Source organism: Monopterus albus, unplaced genomic scaffold (assembly GCF_001952655.1).
Source record: "Monopterus albus unplaced genomic scaffold, M_albus_1.0 scaffold181.1, whole genome shotgun sequence".
Lineage (NCBI taxonomy): Eukaryota > Metazoa > Chordata > Actinopteri > Synbranchiformes > Synbranchidae > Monopterus > Monopterus albus.
In genome coordinates this window covers 813420-827326 of record NW_018128061.1, presented here as the reverse complement: position 1 = coordinate 827326, position 13907 = coordinate 813420, and the positions used below count along the sequence as shown (strand labels likewise).

The following is a 13907-nucleotide window of genomic DNA, read 5'->3' as shown; positions in this document are numbered from 1 at the left end:
GGCTGAGGGGGAGGGGTGCAGGTGTTTTCAGTGCGTCACAGAGGGAGAGGAGCCACAGCTACACAGTTCGGCTTTGTTGAGCTTGTTCCCACTGACACTGCTATAGCAACTGGCGATGGAGCCACCTTGCTAACCCAGATCAATCTGGGCCGCTGTTTTTTGCCTTCTTGCAGACAAGGTCAAAGGTCAAATCAGGGTGAGGCAGACTCATTGGCAGCCAGTTCCAGGCAGTCTTCTTCAGACAGTCTCTGCATCCACATCAAACAAGCCATCGAGTGTCGAAGCTGCGCGTCGCCGCTGACCTTAAAGAGCTCTGTCTTGGAGGGTTTGCAGGCCTCCATTCAAGCCAGAGAGGAGCTGTGGAGGCTGGCCACAGAGTCCCCGGGGCCCCTGGTGCAGCGAGTTTCAAAAGACACTCTAGTGGTGAAGTGCCACACAGATTCCTATCACCCTCTGGGCCTCCTGCATCTCACTGTAGGTGCAGGTGAACTGTCTGAGGTTTTAAAGGGTGACAGAAGGGGCAGAGAAGCCCAGCAGCAAGCCGTGTTCCACTGTGCCTGCCAGGTTAGCAACAGAAGAAATAAACTGGGTGCTGGTGGAGCAGGTGGATCAACCAAATGCCATTCTTCTCTAAGCTCGGCCACACCACCGCCCTGCCTTCACTTCTATGCCTGTGTGTGTGCCTTTGCAAGTGATGAGAAACTGGCTTCAGAGTTTTCTGCTTTCATCGGCTACACCACCAATGGTACAGTAACCGAGCCTGTTTTTTCTGTCAGTTGCAGTGTATAGTTCAAAATGTTGGGCGGTACCCTTATGTGTTTTTGCTAGATGTTACCTATGACCCTCAGAGTCACTGCAGGAAGTCACTGCTCTTTGCCTTGAAATAATCTGACCCACAATCCCCTACCATAACCGCACCATGTCATTTTACATTTTGGTTTTTGCACTATACAGTACTATGCAAAAGCTTTAGGCACTAAAGTTAAAGTGAGCATGCTTTAAAAAATAATGCCATGAACAGTTTTTATTGATCCCTTAACTTCCCTCAAAGTGCAGTAAATGGAACAACAGCTGAGTCAGATCATTTTGGAGGCTGTTTGTGGTGCTGTATATTTCTACTGCATTATGTTGAGAGGCGATTGACCTCACTGCAACTCAACAGCAGCACAAACGACATCCTCTCAAAATGATCATGCAGCTGAATCAACACGTCTCTGAAACTGTTTCAACAAACAGTGAATATCACCTTCGTGTGTTGTATTAGATTGCATTGGTTTAAGATACAGTAGGTGTACCTAATGACCTGGCAACTGATTTATGTGCAAGCTATATCTAACCCACCCCTGACCTGATTTAAACATCAAGGTCCTAAATATGAAGTAACACAAATGATAAAGGGAAAAAAAATTCCCAGAATGTCAGACTGTTCCTTTAATGTGTTATTTGCCTCAACTGGTTACAGAAAATGTCTTTCTCCATGTTTTAACCTTCAGATGTGCAGCAAAGTGCTTCCAGTAGATTAAATAATCCCAGTGAGAAACCCCTACAGCAGGCTGATCCAGTCAACTCTCACTACAAAGCAAAGAAGTCTCGTCCAGATGAATCTCTCTCTGGTGGTTCCATCATAATACTTCCTGAAGGATTTATTATACATTATTTTTAACGCACGGTTGAAGAAAGTTTGTCTGAATCTTCGGTTATTCTTCCTTTTCTCTCTGTCCTGCCATTCCTGCCTCTGTCCAGCCCCCTCAGTGGCTTCTCCCTCAGGGGTGGGGAAAGAGGGAGTGTCAGCCTCCGGCCTGCGGAGATCTGCTCAGAGGAGAGGCCCTGGTGGCGGTGCTCAGAAGGCTCTAGGTGCTGCCCCCCTGCCCATCTGAACCCTGCTTCCTAAAGCTTTCTGTCTGTTAAAGAGCCTTGTGTCTGTCTCTGTCTTCATCATTCCTCTGTCCTGTCCTGCAGCACTGATCCTGGTCTGCTGTTGAAAAGAGCAGGGTCACACTGTAGTACCTTTAATTTGAAAAGTCAATGTATTGCATTGATTTCCTTAAAAAAGGCTTTTAAATGTATTAAAAGTCATTAGATTGTTTTCACCCATTCATAGGCTGTGTCAACCATAAAATATTTTTTACTGTGTTTTAGCAAAACCAAAGTGCTCAGACCTTTGACCTTATGTGAAATTCATATGTGGACTTAAATAAAGTCTAGTTTTTAATCGGTTAACCCTTCCATCTGTTTTCTGCTGCTTATCCAGGACCAGGTTGTGTTTAATAATGAATTAATGTTTATGCTTTGAAAGCAGTGACAAAAGTGTGATATCAGTGTCAATAAATTCACACACTTGGTAAATAGCTCTAAGCCACATCAGCCCTACTGGTTGTCATTCATGTCTTTTATACTTTGTTTGCATGACCGTGAAACTAGTATTAACTTAAATTCTGTGTAGAATTAAAAATACTGTAAAATGTCTTCATTTTAACTTGAAACTACAGACAGCCTGAAAACATTTCCAGGCCTTTTAATTTTGACAGTAAAAAGTTTAAACTTATGAGCTAAGTCTGTCTGTGTGCCACCTAGAAACAAAGAAAACAGTGAAGGAGATGTTGTGCTATTTGATATTCTCACCTGTGTATTTGTCAGGGAGCTCCCAGGTTGTGGACGAGCGCACAGTGGCGATGGGCTTCCATCAGTGGCTGGCCAGTGTGACAGAGAGGATCCACCAGACCATGCACTACCAGTTTGATGGTAAAACTGAAGCATGTTCACTAGGCTACATGTTTCAGTCCCCACATACAGTATGTGCTCTACTGGTTCAGAAGTAAAGAAGTAGTGTGACAGTTTGCAAACGTTCTTGTTGAAAGTTGGATGAGAAGATTGATGACTGTGCATCCAGCCTGCAGCTGGTTAGCTTAGCTTAAACAGTGGAAACAGTGGGGAATGATTAGCCTGGCTCTGCCGGAAGACAACATCAATCTGTCTTCCAGCCACTGGTGGAAAGGTTTTAATACAGGCACATTTACTTAATGACTTTAGTGTCTTTTCGGAATCAGATGATTAAAACATTAAAGCTTCTTCCACTGTGGCTCATGAGGTAGGGCAGTCGTCTCCTGACCAGCAAGTTGGTGGTTCGACTCCCGGTCTCCCCGCATGCCTAAGTGTAACCCCGAATTGCTCCCGGTGGCTTGACTAGCACCGGTGCATGGCAGCCTGTCGTCATCGGTGTGTGAATGGGTGAATGGTGTATGATCTTCTGTAAAGTGCTTTGGCCAGTGCAACACACTGTGAGAAAGCGCTATATAAAATACAGTCCATTTACAGATCAATGAAGCTACAGCCTGATGTTTCTTTGTCTTAGGTCTGAGCCAGGCTGTTCCCCCTGTTTCCAGTCTTTGTGCTAAGCTAACCAGCCACAGTACAGACATGAGAGTGGCATCTGTCTTCTCATCCGACTATCCTGAAGAAAGGGAACAAGTTTATTTCCAAAAATGCCGAACCCTGTCTTTATGAACTGGGCTGTTGATGTACCCAAGCAGTGGATTATCCACAGTCTGGTAACCCATACATTATAAACCACCTTGTTCTTACTGTGCACGATGCTCAGTAAAGGAGCTTCATGTCTGCAGGATGACTAGCTTTGATTGTTTGTTACACACTAGAAACAGTTGTTGCTGTTGATGTTTTGCCACTAGGGAAACCACAGCCTCTGGTGTACCACATTCCCCAGGAGTTCTTCAACGCTCTGCAGCATCGTCTGTCCCTCGGATCGAAGAAGAGGAGGCTGCCTAACTTCACAACAGGTGAGAGAATAAATTTCACTCAGTAATGCTTCCTGTACTTTGTAACCACGGCTGCGACATCGCTTTTGTCGCAGCGGTCCCAGGTGTAATCAGCTTCGTTGCTGTGAGGTTGTGCTGTATTTTAAATATCTGTCTAAATAGTTTGTTTCCAAGGATACGTAAGATCGAATATGGTGTACTTCTATTTAAAAACAATAGTTATTTTATAGTATAGTAAATAATAGTTATGATGCAAGTTTTAATCATTTAACATTTAAGTGATTTTGCACTGGGACTTTGTTGTATACTGCATCTATCTAAACACAGGAGTACATGTTGCTGGTAATACTTTACTGTACTTTTACCCAATATGATTCTGAATGGAGGACTTTAATGCTTTTAATATTGTTAAGAATGTTACTTAAGTAAACCATGTGATGACACCACTGGCTAAACAAACCACATGGACTCTCTGTCTTGTGTGAATGTCAGCATGTGTGAGAAATGATGGACTCCCCCTCGGTTCTCTCTCCAAGTACACCTGGCACATCACTAATCTCATGCAGGTCAAACGCATCTTTGACACACCAGAGGTAAACTCTCTCTCTGTCTCTCATGCACGGCCTTTTCACTAATAATATTCCTGTTCTTGTCCCCTTGACCTTTTTTGCAACCTCTCTGAATGTTGTCCTGTGACTTTTTTTTGCCTTGATTGTTGCCTCTTAGGCTACAAGCAGTTGATGGAACAGTCAGACCAAAATCTGGCTAAATTTACTCACCTGGTGTGGCCTCAGCAGTGGGGACACATATATCATGTGGCCAGGCTAGCATACGCTAACAGCGGCAGTTATACAACTTCTTCAGTCATTTCTCTCTGTTCTTGTTCTCATCTCTCTGTAACCAAAGAGCAGCCCTTCCTGTCTGCTGTTTGTATTATTTTACCATGCAGTTAAAAACACGAAAACAAACAGTATATCCTGAAGGAGAGGTCAGTTCCAGCCCCTCTCTCAAACTGCTGGATGTTACAGAGCCTCGTGGTTTCATGTGTCCAAGTTCAATCAGATTGTCGGTGCAAAGCAAAGAAAGCAGGTCAGACAAAGAGTGGAAGTGAATGTGTCAGGTAGAAATGAATGGGAAGCGAATTTCAGCCTGACTGTGCCACAAGAAGCCGCCTACCAACTTCTCTGCATGGTTGTAGGTATAATATCTAATCCAGAAACAGAACTGAGCACCAGTCAAAGCTAATTCAGTAAAAGGCCATTTGTCTTTATAGTAAAGATGCAAAAAAACTAATGTCATGAAGAAAATCTAACAGTTTTAAGTAGGATTATTAATGATTATTACAGTAATATTCCATTTGTATTACAGGCATGATAATCAATAAGTTGTATAAATTGTTTTACACTGTATATAAACATGCACTTTTCTGTTTTCACCTCTCCGCCTGCACACCAGCTGCCTCTGGAGCTCTCTCAGAGCTTTGTAAAAAACGCAGATGGTTCTTATTCGAGCTTTCGCTGTCCTGAGCCTCCACCTGAACCAGAATTACCGGAGGGATACAGGCCAGATCGGCCGCAGGCGATACGACCGATGGAGCTCCGCACCTTCCTCAAAGTTGGTGAGTGACCGTTTTCAGCCATAATGAAGTCGCTCTGCAGAGCTGTCATAATACCGGTGTGTCTCTGCCAGGTGCAGGCACCACGGACCAGAGGGAGGCCGCTCCATTTGTGATTGAGTGGATCCCGGACGTTCTCCCTCGCTGTCAGATGGGAGAGCTCAGGATTAGTTTTGAGTTTGGCCACCAGCAGAGCGGTCAACTGGAGCAATGTGAGAAAGTGGCAGTGCTGGAGAAAGGAGGTCGCAACAAGACAGACCCCACCCAGTCCAAACACACAAACACTGTTGACGTCCTTCAGATAGTTCTGTAGTGTCCCTCTGGTTTCCTTTCTGTTAGACTGTGTTAACATCTGCAGTAAGCATGTTCCTGATTTAACAGCAGGTGAAGTGCATCCACGTTACATTATGCAAGGTATGGCTAATCAATAATTCCCCTTATACAGTGTATTAATGATAACAATATTTTAGACAGTCTGTTATGGGGTAGTGCTCTTATTAATGGCCTTACAGTGTTTTCACAAGTATACAGTATTTATGAAAGAAATGCTAATTTCTTAGCTAGTAAGCTTTTTTCCCACAACAGTTCATGGAAACAGTTGAGAGCTTTAAAAAACAACCACACGTGTAAAACAAATGGAAATATATATATATATATATATAAATACATATATACTGAGTGTTGGAACTTCCAAAGAATGGTTTTGTCTTGTTTGCATTGTTGTGTTAGCAAGAAAATAAATAGATTTAATTGATAAATATGTTTCTTAAATGCACAGTAGTGGAAAGCACAAGCACAGAGTTACTTTATATTTCTGCTCCACGACATGTTAGTGGGAAATATTCAGCTTTTTACTTCACTACTTTTGTATGTCAGCTTTTGTTACTTTCCAGATTAATATTTATCATAAGCTTAATATTTATCATTCTGTAAGCTTATCATTTTTGATAAGCTTACAGAATGCAACACGTCGCTAAAGATTTAACCAGGTGTTAACAACCCTTTTGGCCTATGAGCCTTTAAAAAACACTTCTTGTTTCAGATGTCAGTGAGTTGTTAATTCCTCCAAAAAGAAACATTCCCTCTAAATTTCTCTGATAGATTCATTTAAATAACTGTTTTAACATTAATATCTTACTGAAAAGCAAAGACTAACAAAAATTTGTATGATAATCCCAAATGATTTTGTCCCTCGGGGAATATGTTACTGTACAGAGTAATGTATTGTCCTGTGTGGTTGTTTTGTAAGATATCTTACTGCACAGAGAATTAATTTGTTTAATTTGATTATTCAAAATGTCAGTAAAACAACAGGAAATCTTGTAGATGAGACCTGGGAGACAAATTTGTGTCCAATGAAAAGGAGGGGATTAGAATTACATGATAAGAAATGCAATGAAATTATATTTATTGACACTGTTAGTGCTGCATGGAACATTTGTGTGCACAATTTGTCTTCTGTGCCATGTTTATGTGAAATAAAGACTTTTACAGCTGTCCTACTTTACCAACCTCGTGTAGTTAGTGTATTTATAGACAGGTGACAGTTGAGGGGAAAACCCTGACTGAGTGGCTTCCTCCAGGATGACAGAGCCCCCTTGTCCTCAGGACAAACAACTGGTCTGACTGGTCTGATGAGGATGACCGTGATGTGAACCAGACGCTGTGGCCTTCCCAGTCACCAGGTCTCAGCCCAGTTGAACAGCTATGGGAGATGTTGGAGGGACATGTTAGACGGCGTCACCACCACCATCATCAAAACACCACATGAGGGAACATCTGTTGCTCATCCCTCCAGAAGAGTTCAGAGACCTGGAGAGTCAGTGCCAAGGTGGAGCTGTTCTGGTGCACGTGGCGGCCCAGCTCCTCACTGAGACTGCATTGGGTTTTACTTTCATTTACCACCAGGCTTTGTATTATATTTTACCAGCAGGTGGAGGCATAAGCTTGTATTCACCAACACTGAGCTAACAAAGCTTATCAAGCAAACACTAAACTGCCTTAGTTTAGAAAATCAGTGTAACCAGGGTATCGCTGTGCTGTTACAAAATGTGATATTACAGAAGAAAATTGAGCATATAACTGTTTTCTAACTTGGCTGGAGCTGGTTTCCTCCCTTCTGGGCACCACAAAGCAGGATTTTCACAGTTGCTGTGAGATATATCACTGGAAACATCACACATGCTTCTGAAATGTGTCCAAATGTTCATGAATTAATTAAGATTACAAGTTAATACTGTACCATGAGAACATCACACCAAATTATACACACTGTTCAGAATAGCAGCTTGTGCACTGTGGATCTACATCAGAGGTGTAGGCGTATAAGAACAGTGCCAACCCCCCCACCCCACCCGGCCTCGTTCCTCCCTCACAGGCCCCCTGGATGTCAGTGTGAGTGCAGCCTCTGCCTGCACAGGGGGCCCGGCTGCCAGACAGCTCTGAGCCACGCGTTTGGCTGTTTATGTAGTCTGTCAGTCACAGAGACGGGAGATGCATCAATCATCTCCTGGAAGGAATAGAAAGCACGTTTTGACAGAGAGGCTTCCTCCGTCACCTGAAAAATGTGTTACAGCCAGAGACAGAGAAGACCAGAGAAGGGAGGGGAGCTGAGAGAGGGAGAACAGGGACCAAGGAGAGATGGATTTGAGCTTTCTACATCTCCTACTTATGGGTTCATGTTGGCACAAAGTCCTGTACAGTCAAATTATTAGGTCCACTTAGCTAAAACCAATGCTGTCTAATCCAACAGTCCTCCTTCATGAATGTTCAGGTTGTGTTCGGACTGTTTCAGAGAGCTAATGATTCAACTGTGTGATCATTTTGGTGCCTGGGGTTTGTGCTGCTGTTCTATTGTGTTATACTGTCAGGTGTTTCAATTGTTTTATCCAGCCCATGTGTGTCAGTGAATTCAGGCTAAACAACAGAAACCTCTCTGCACACTGCAGCACAAACACCAGCCTCCACAATGATCATACTGTTGAATCAACACCTCTCTCAAAAACTGAGCAGGTGTGCCTTATGAAATAAATGTCATGACAACCTATTCAGTATTTGCTGAGTCAAAGTGGACGACCAACCTAAGGACCAATGCTGCCATCCCTGGAGCTACACTGGTTAAAAAAAGCCAGAAAAATAAAAAGTATGCAATTCTCACAACAACATATCAGGTTGAATGTGACAAAGTTCATGGGTGAGGTGAGTCTGTCATTATATGACTGAGTGAGTGGAAGCAGCCAAGGTAAGGCCGACTAGGACCACATGTCTGTCAGCACCAGGCTGTAGCTGTGCTCTAGCTCTGTCAGTGCACATTATCCGCATACAAAACACACTTACAATCCAATGTTTCCTATGTGTGTTTGCTGACACAGGCTGTGACTACAGTTCACTGTGCACTGTGACTTCCTTTGCAGTTGCATATTTTGGGGTTGAGAGCAGGTTACAGCATTTGGAAAGGACCCAACACAGATGTTTTATTTCACCGATGCTCCAAGGATCACCTCAGTTAATCAGAACTAGCCTGTGCTCACTTGTACACTCACATTTCCTGTTGCTTTCATCGTCCTCTAATGTCATACTGGTTTTAGGATAAATACGTGAAGTAATATTTACTGGTGCCGCAGATGGCTGCCTCGGTTCTGTACCTGAAACAATTTCCTTGTGTGTAACATACTTGGCCAAATAAAGGTGATTATTATTGATTATTTTTATTATTATTGTTATATTTATTAACTATAAGCAGTACAGCTTTGTCTTAGCTTTACTGTGGTTCACTCTCACCGCTCTCATAGTTTTGTTTTCACCAAAGTTGGTGCACAGCTGGTGAATATCAGTGGAGCATTCGGCGACTGAAGAGCTAAATATTTCCCCCAAGAGCTGGTGGTGACAAAAACAGAGCTACAAGAGTGTGAATGCTAATGTTCAAGCCTGCTGAATGTATATGTAGGCAACAGTTTGCTAACAAGTTCATAATAAACTTAAAAGGTGATGTTACAAAAATGGCTAAAACCAACAGCACCACATTCATAAGCAAATGGAAACACACAGTCAATGAAATGTACAAAATAAAGATGATACATTTTTAAATTAGAGACTGAGTTGTCAACATAAACATTCTTTTTTTATTTATTTATTTGATTAATTTTAAAATAAGTATTATTATTATTCATTTTTTACTTTAGGGGTCCAGGGTGAATGAATTGCAATATATTCTTAACAACAGATGAACAGTATAAAAACATGAAGGGTGATGCTATGCTAGTGTCGTGTTTAGAGCTGACCCTGAGTGGCTGAAAGATCAGGTGTAATAGATGCACATTGGAATTATTTGCAAACAAGACTAAGTCTACAACCATGCAAGGCTGTTTTCAGCTAATTGCTAATGTCAGAATGCAAACAACACACTGATGTTCAGCACTTATAATATCTACCATTTTAGTTTCATGTGTTAGCATGCTAAGATTATTCTAAGAAGAACACTAAACATGAAGTACAGCTGAAGCTGACGGGAATGTCATGAGATTTGCAAGTATTTTTTTCATAAACCTGACGATGGTGCTAGAGGAGCAGTAAAAGACAAAGGTTAAGAGATCACCAAGAATATTCAGGTGAACCTGAAGGGGCCCCACATGCCATGGCCAGAGATCAGTAAAGTGCATAACTATCAGGTGTAGTCTGTCTCTCTCTGTGTCCAACAAAATAAGCCATTGCCTGCTCCTTGAAACACATTTGTGAAACAAAGGAAATGCATTTTAATGCAAAACAAGCTGTCCTTTAAATATGCTTTCCATATACAAATAAACTGCCCCCCCTGCCATTATTATTTTCCCTGTGTATGTAATTTACTCAAGTACAAAGGCCTTATGCACGTCTGACACTGAAACACTGCTCTGTTTTAGTTTTCTAAAACAACATAGATCTACTTCACAAAATAAAACTGGAAAATATCCTCTGCAGGTGTTTGCATGACAGATTACTAATACAACTAAATAATATCATTTTAGTCCCATTTGGATAGTCGGGTTGCTTTGGTGTTTGACCATAAACGTCAATTATACTCTTACAAATCCATCCTTAATTTTCTCAGTTTGTTGTTGCAGTGTTCTTGGACATAAAATAGAGTTTCTGCAAATGTCTGTGTCAGCTGTGTCATAATAAGGTTACTACAGTATGCACACAATAAGTAGAAACTGTGCTTTCTGTCTTTGTAAAGAGAAAAACATTAAAAGGGGAAAAATGTCAAGGAAACAGTGCTCATCAGTAACAGAGATCAGCCAAATGAACAAGGCAAAACATTATCAGCCTGGCTGGCTGAGTCACGCATATTAGATACAGTATGTACACTCAGTGCACCTGCATGCAACATGAACTAATCTAACGTGGTGCCCTTCAGCGTAAGATGGGGAAATAGACCTGCCAACAAGTTGTCTACCTGCCAACTGGAGGAGGCAGAGGCAGAATGACAGAAACTGTCAACACATCTGTGATGACGACAAACCGTGACATGCAACAGTTCTGCAGCCTCGATACAAACTCCACTAAGCCTGCCTCAGTGCACAGCCATTAACTCACAGCTGAGCTGAGGCAGGACCGGAGAGAGACGGTGATCAGGAGAGAAGGTCAGAGACAGACCACTTACCCAGCGACCCCTGAGCTCTTACTGTCAGTCCTCGACTCAACTGGCCACATCCAGTGTCAGCTCCCTGACAGTCCACAGCTCAGTTCCCCCACTGTCCCACCTGATGGCTGACCCATATTGACTCCTATCAGGAGGCTAAATCAGCCCTGAATGATGGATGAATTTGTGGCGTGAGCCCTGTGCATCAGACTCTCACACAAACACTGGTGTTCAGTACGTGTAAGAAGGAATCTTAAAACCCATCAGATAAAATTTTACTTTGAGTGCTGTGTCCAGTGTGTTGTCCAGCCCCACCTACTGGTCTCTCCCCGAATATCCATTCTCCATAAACAAGAATACTTCTGTCTGATACTCACCCATGCAAACACTAAACCTATAAAACCTATTCAACAAGTGATTCCTAATTTCCAAATCCACAACCAACAGCATCTGTGCATCTCAGCCTCTTACACTTGACCTAACCATTTTGCACCATGTAAATGCAGCCTTTCTTCTTTTATCATACAGTATATGCACCCCATGTTCTATCCTCTCTTCCTCCCCTTTTTCTCATGGCTTCCTGATTGTTGGGCTGAGCAGAGTCATCATCAGATCCATCAGTGCAGTCATTGCCTGAGGAAACATGAGCCAATTATGTCCATAAATAATAATGGGAGAGTGCATCTGGCATGGTGATTGATGGGCCTCTCTCACAGCTCATTTAAATGCCTTTTGTGTGGCCATCAGCAGCTTCACTCTAAGGTAATGCTCAACAAATGAGCCTTTAAAAGAATATTGCCTGTTTCAGCAGCACCAGGGCGGCCAGAAATATGGACTGAAAATAGGGGAGGAGGGAGGGAACAAGAGGTATTCATTGTCCCTCTACATGTTGCCATACATGTACCGACTTCCTGTATGTGTTAATGTGCGAGTCTGTGGTTTGTCTGTGCATGTATATTAGATAAATATCATTCAGCATCAATTACTGCAGCTCGGAGGGAGACCGTGTCTGTGTGGTCAGGTGCCACACTTGAACACGCTTGCTGCAGGTACCTTGCATGTGCCTGTCACCTGCCCCCTATCCATATCACTCAATAAGGAGCTAAGTGAAAAATGATAGTTACTCTAAAACAGATTCTGGCAGACAGTTATTAATTTCTCAAAGGTTGGTGTCAGCGGCGAGAGAATCCTTAATCTGTCCTGTGGCTCAGCGGCAGCCTGCAGCCAGAGAACAAAAGGCTAGGCATGCTGATGTGTGTCCCTGGAGCTGATAAGCCTGGTTGTTAATGGTGTTAGGGTAGATTTCATTACCCCCTGCAGACTACTCTCATTAAATAAACATCCTCCTGTCACATCCCTCACCCTGTGAGGAGCAACTGAGGCAGGAGAGCTGAAGGGATCGGAGGCTTGAGTGAGACAGACAATAAAGTGGAATGTTAATGAAAAATGTGTCAATCAAAGTCAGATCAGGTGCAAAAATGTGTGTTGTCAATCTTATACAATAGCTTACAGTGCTGTTTTTGTGCTTTTTTGTTCTCTCTAAGGATGACAGTATCGACAGAGTTGAAGTCTGTTGGTCCACCACTTTGGTCCAGACTGAAATATCTCAAAAACTGTTGCCATATTGAGGCCAGAGAGTGAATCTGGTGCTCCCCTGATCCTCTTGTCGCTGTAGATCCTGCCACTCCCACCGACCCTGCTGTAACCCCAGTATTTCCTATCTTTCCAGCCACCTCTTCCCTCTTTCCTCCACTAACTTCTTAGTGTATAGACTGAACCATTTCCACCTGCATCTGCCAGTTTGTCTCCTGTGCCATCCCCGCTGTGGCTTTCCAGACTTAGTTGTTGGCCTACCTTTATTTTAAGACTTTGCCTTTTGCCTCCTATTTTGCCTAGTTTACCTGGCTGCCTGCTCATTGACGTCATCTCCTGTTTATACCTGCTTTTGTACAAGTCCTCTTACAGGCATACCTGCTGTCTGCTGTAACATTCCCTGGCCATTACTCAGTTACACATTTTCCACTCCATCACTTCTTCAGTCAGCTTTTTCTCTCCACTTTCCTTTTCTGCAGTTAGTTTTTTCTACAGTTGTCTTTGGGGCTGACCCTTCCGTGCCCTCTCTCAGACCTCGCTTGTAGACTCCTTCTCTTCTCTCCCTCCCTCACCCCTCTTCTATGCTCGGCTCTGATTAATCTATGCCATCATCCTCTCTTCATCTTTCAAGGTGCTCTCATTGTTTTGACGTCTAGTTAATTTTCGGCTCATGATTTATCAAATTCTTATTACCGCTTGCTGAAAGCCTCATTTATTGTCCTGATGTATGGTAATATTGGTCCCTGTGTGGATGCCTGAATCACAGCAAACCCACTCATTTTTTCTTCTTTCTCCTCTCTCCTCCCTCCTTCCCTTCATTTATGACTGCCTTTCCTTTGCAAACTGTTTTCTTTTTACTTTGTCCTTGCAGTTGTCTTGGCTCATCTCTTAATAATGCCAGCAGGAAATGACATTTTTACGCGTACGTATGTAAATACATAAAACTGTCTTCCTGGAAAATGCCTCTTTTGTAACCTGTAATCACTTTGACAAACCCATTTCCACAGTCATGTTTACTATGTGGCAAGTTGTCAGTGAATTTAGGTAAATTAGTGCATCTATTAATTAGTAGCTGACAAGCAATTCTTTTAAAAAACACAGACTGCAGATTTTTTCTACAAAGGGCTTGTTTTATACAGGGAAATGCCAGTGGTGTGTTGCAGCCATCGTATTACATATGAGTCATATGTAAAATTCTGCAGTGGTGGAAGATCTATTCAGATCCATTACTTAAGTAACAGTCCTAATACATGATCTAAAAAGTCTCCCTTATATGAAAAAGTCCTACATTTATTTATTCTCTTAAGTA

At 42.6% G+C, this 13907-nt stretch overlaps 1 protein-coding gene across 1 annotated transcript in view; it reads left to right on the top strand.

Annotated features, from left to right (window-relative positions):
* cunh2orf42 (chromosome unknown C2orf42 homolog) overlaps window positions 1-6887 on the top strand; it is an 8624-nt gene extending 1737 nt beyond the window's left edge. Inside the window, exons 3-10 of the mRNA XM_020616923.1 lie at window positions 7-745; window positions 1494-1613; window positions 1744-1854; window positions 2638-2742; window positions 3687-3794; window positions 4266-4366; window positions 5229-5391; window positions 5463-6887. Coding sequence (XP_020472579.1) covers window positions 7-745; window positions 1494-1613; window positions 1744-1854; window positions 2638-2742; window positions 3687-3794; window positions 4266-4366; window positions 5229-5391; window positions 5463-5701 — 1686 coding nt within the window. The 3' untranslated portion in view covers window positions 5702-6887. The remainder of the gene's footprint in view (window positions 1-6; window positions 746-1493; window positions 1614-1743; window positions 1855-2637; window positions 2743-3686; window positions 3795-4265; window positions 4367-5228; window positions 5392-5462) is intronic.
* The last annotated feature ends 7020 nt before the right edge of the window (window positions 6888-13907 follow it).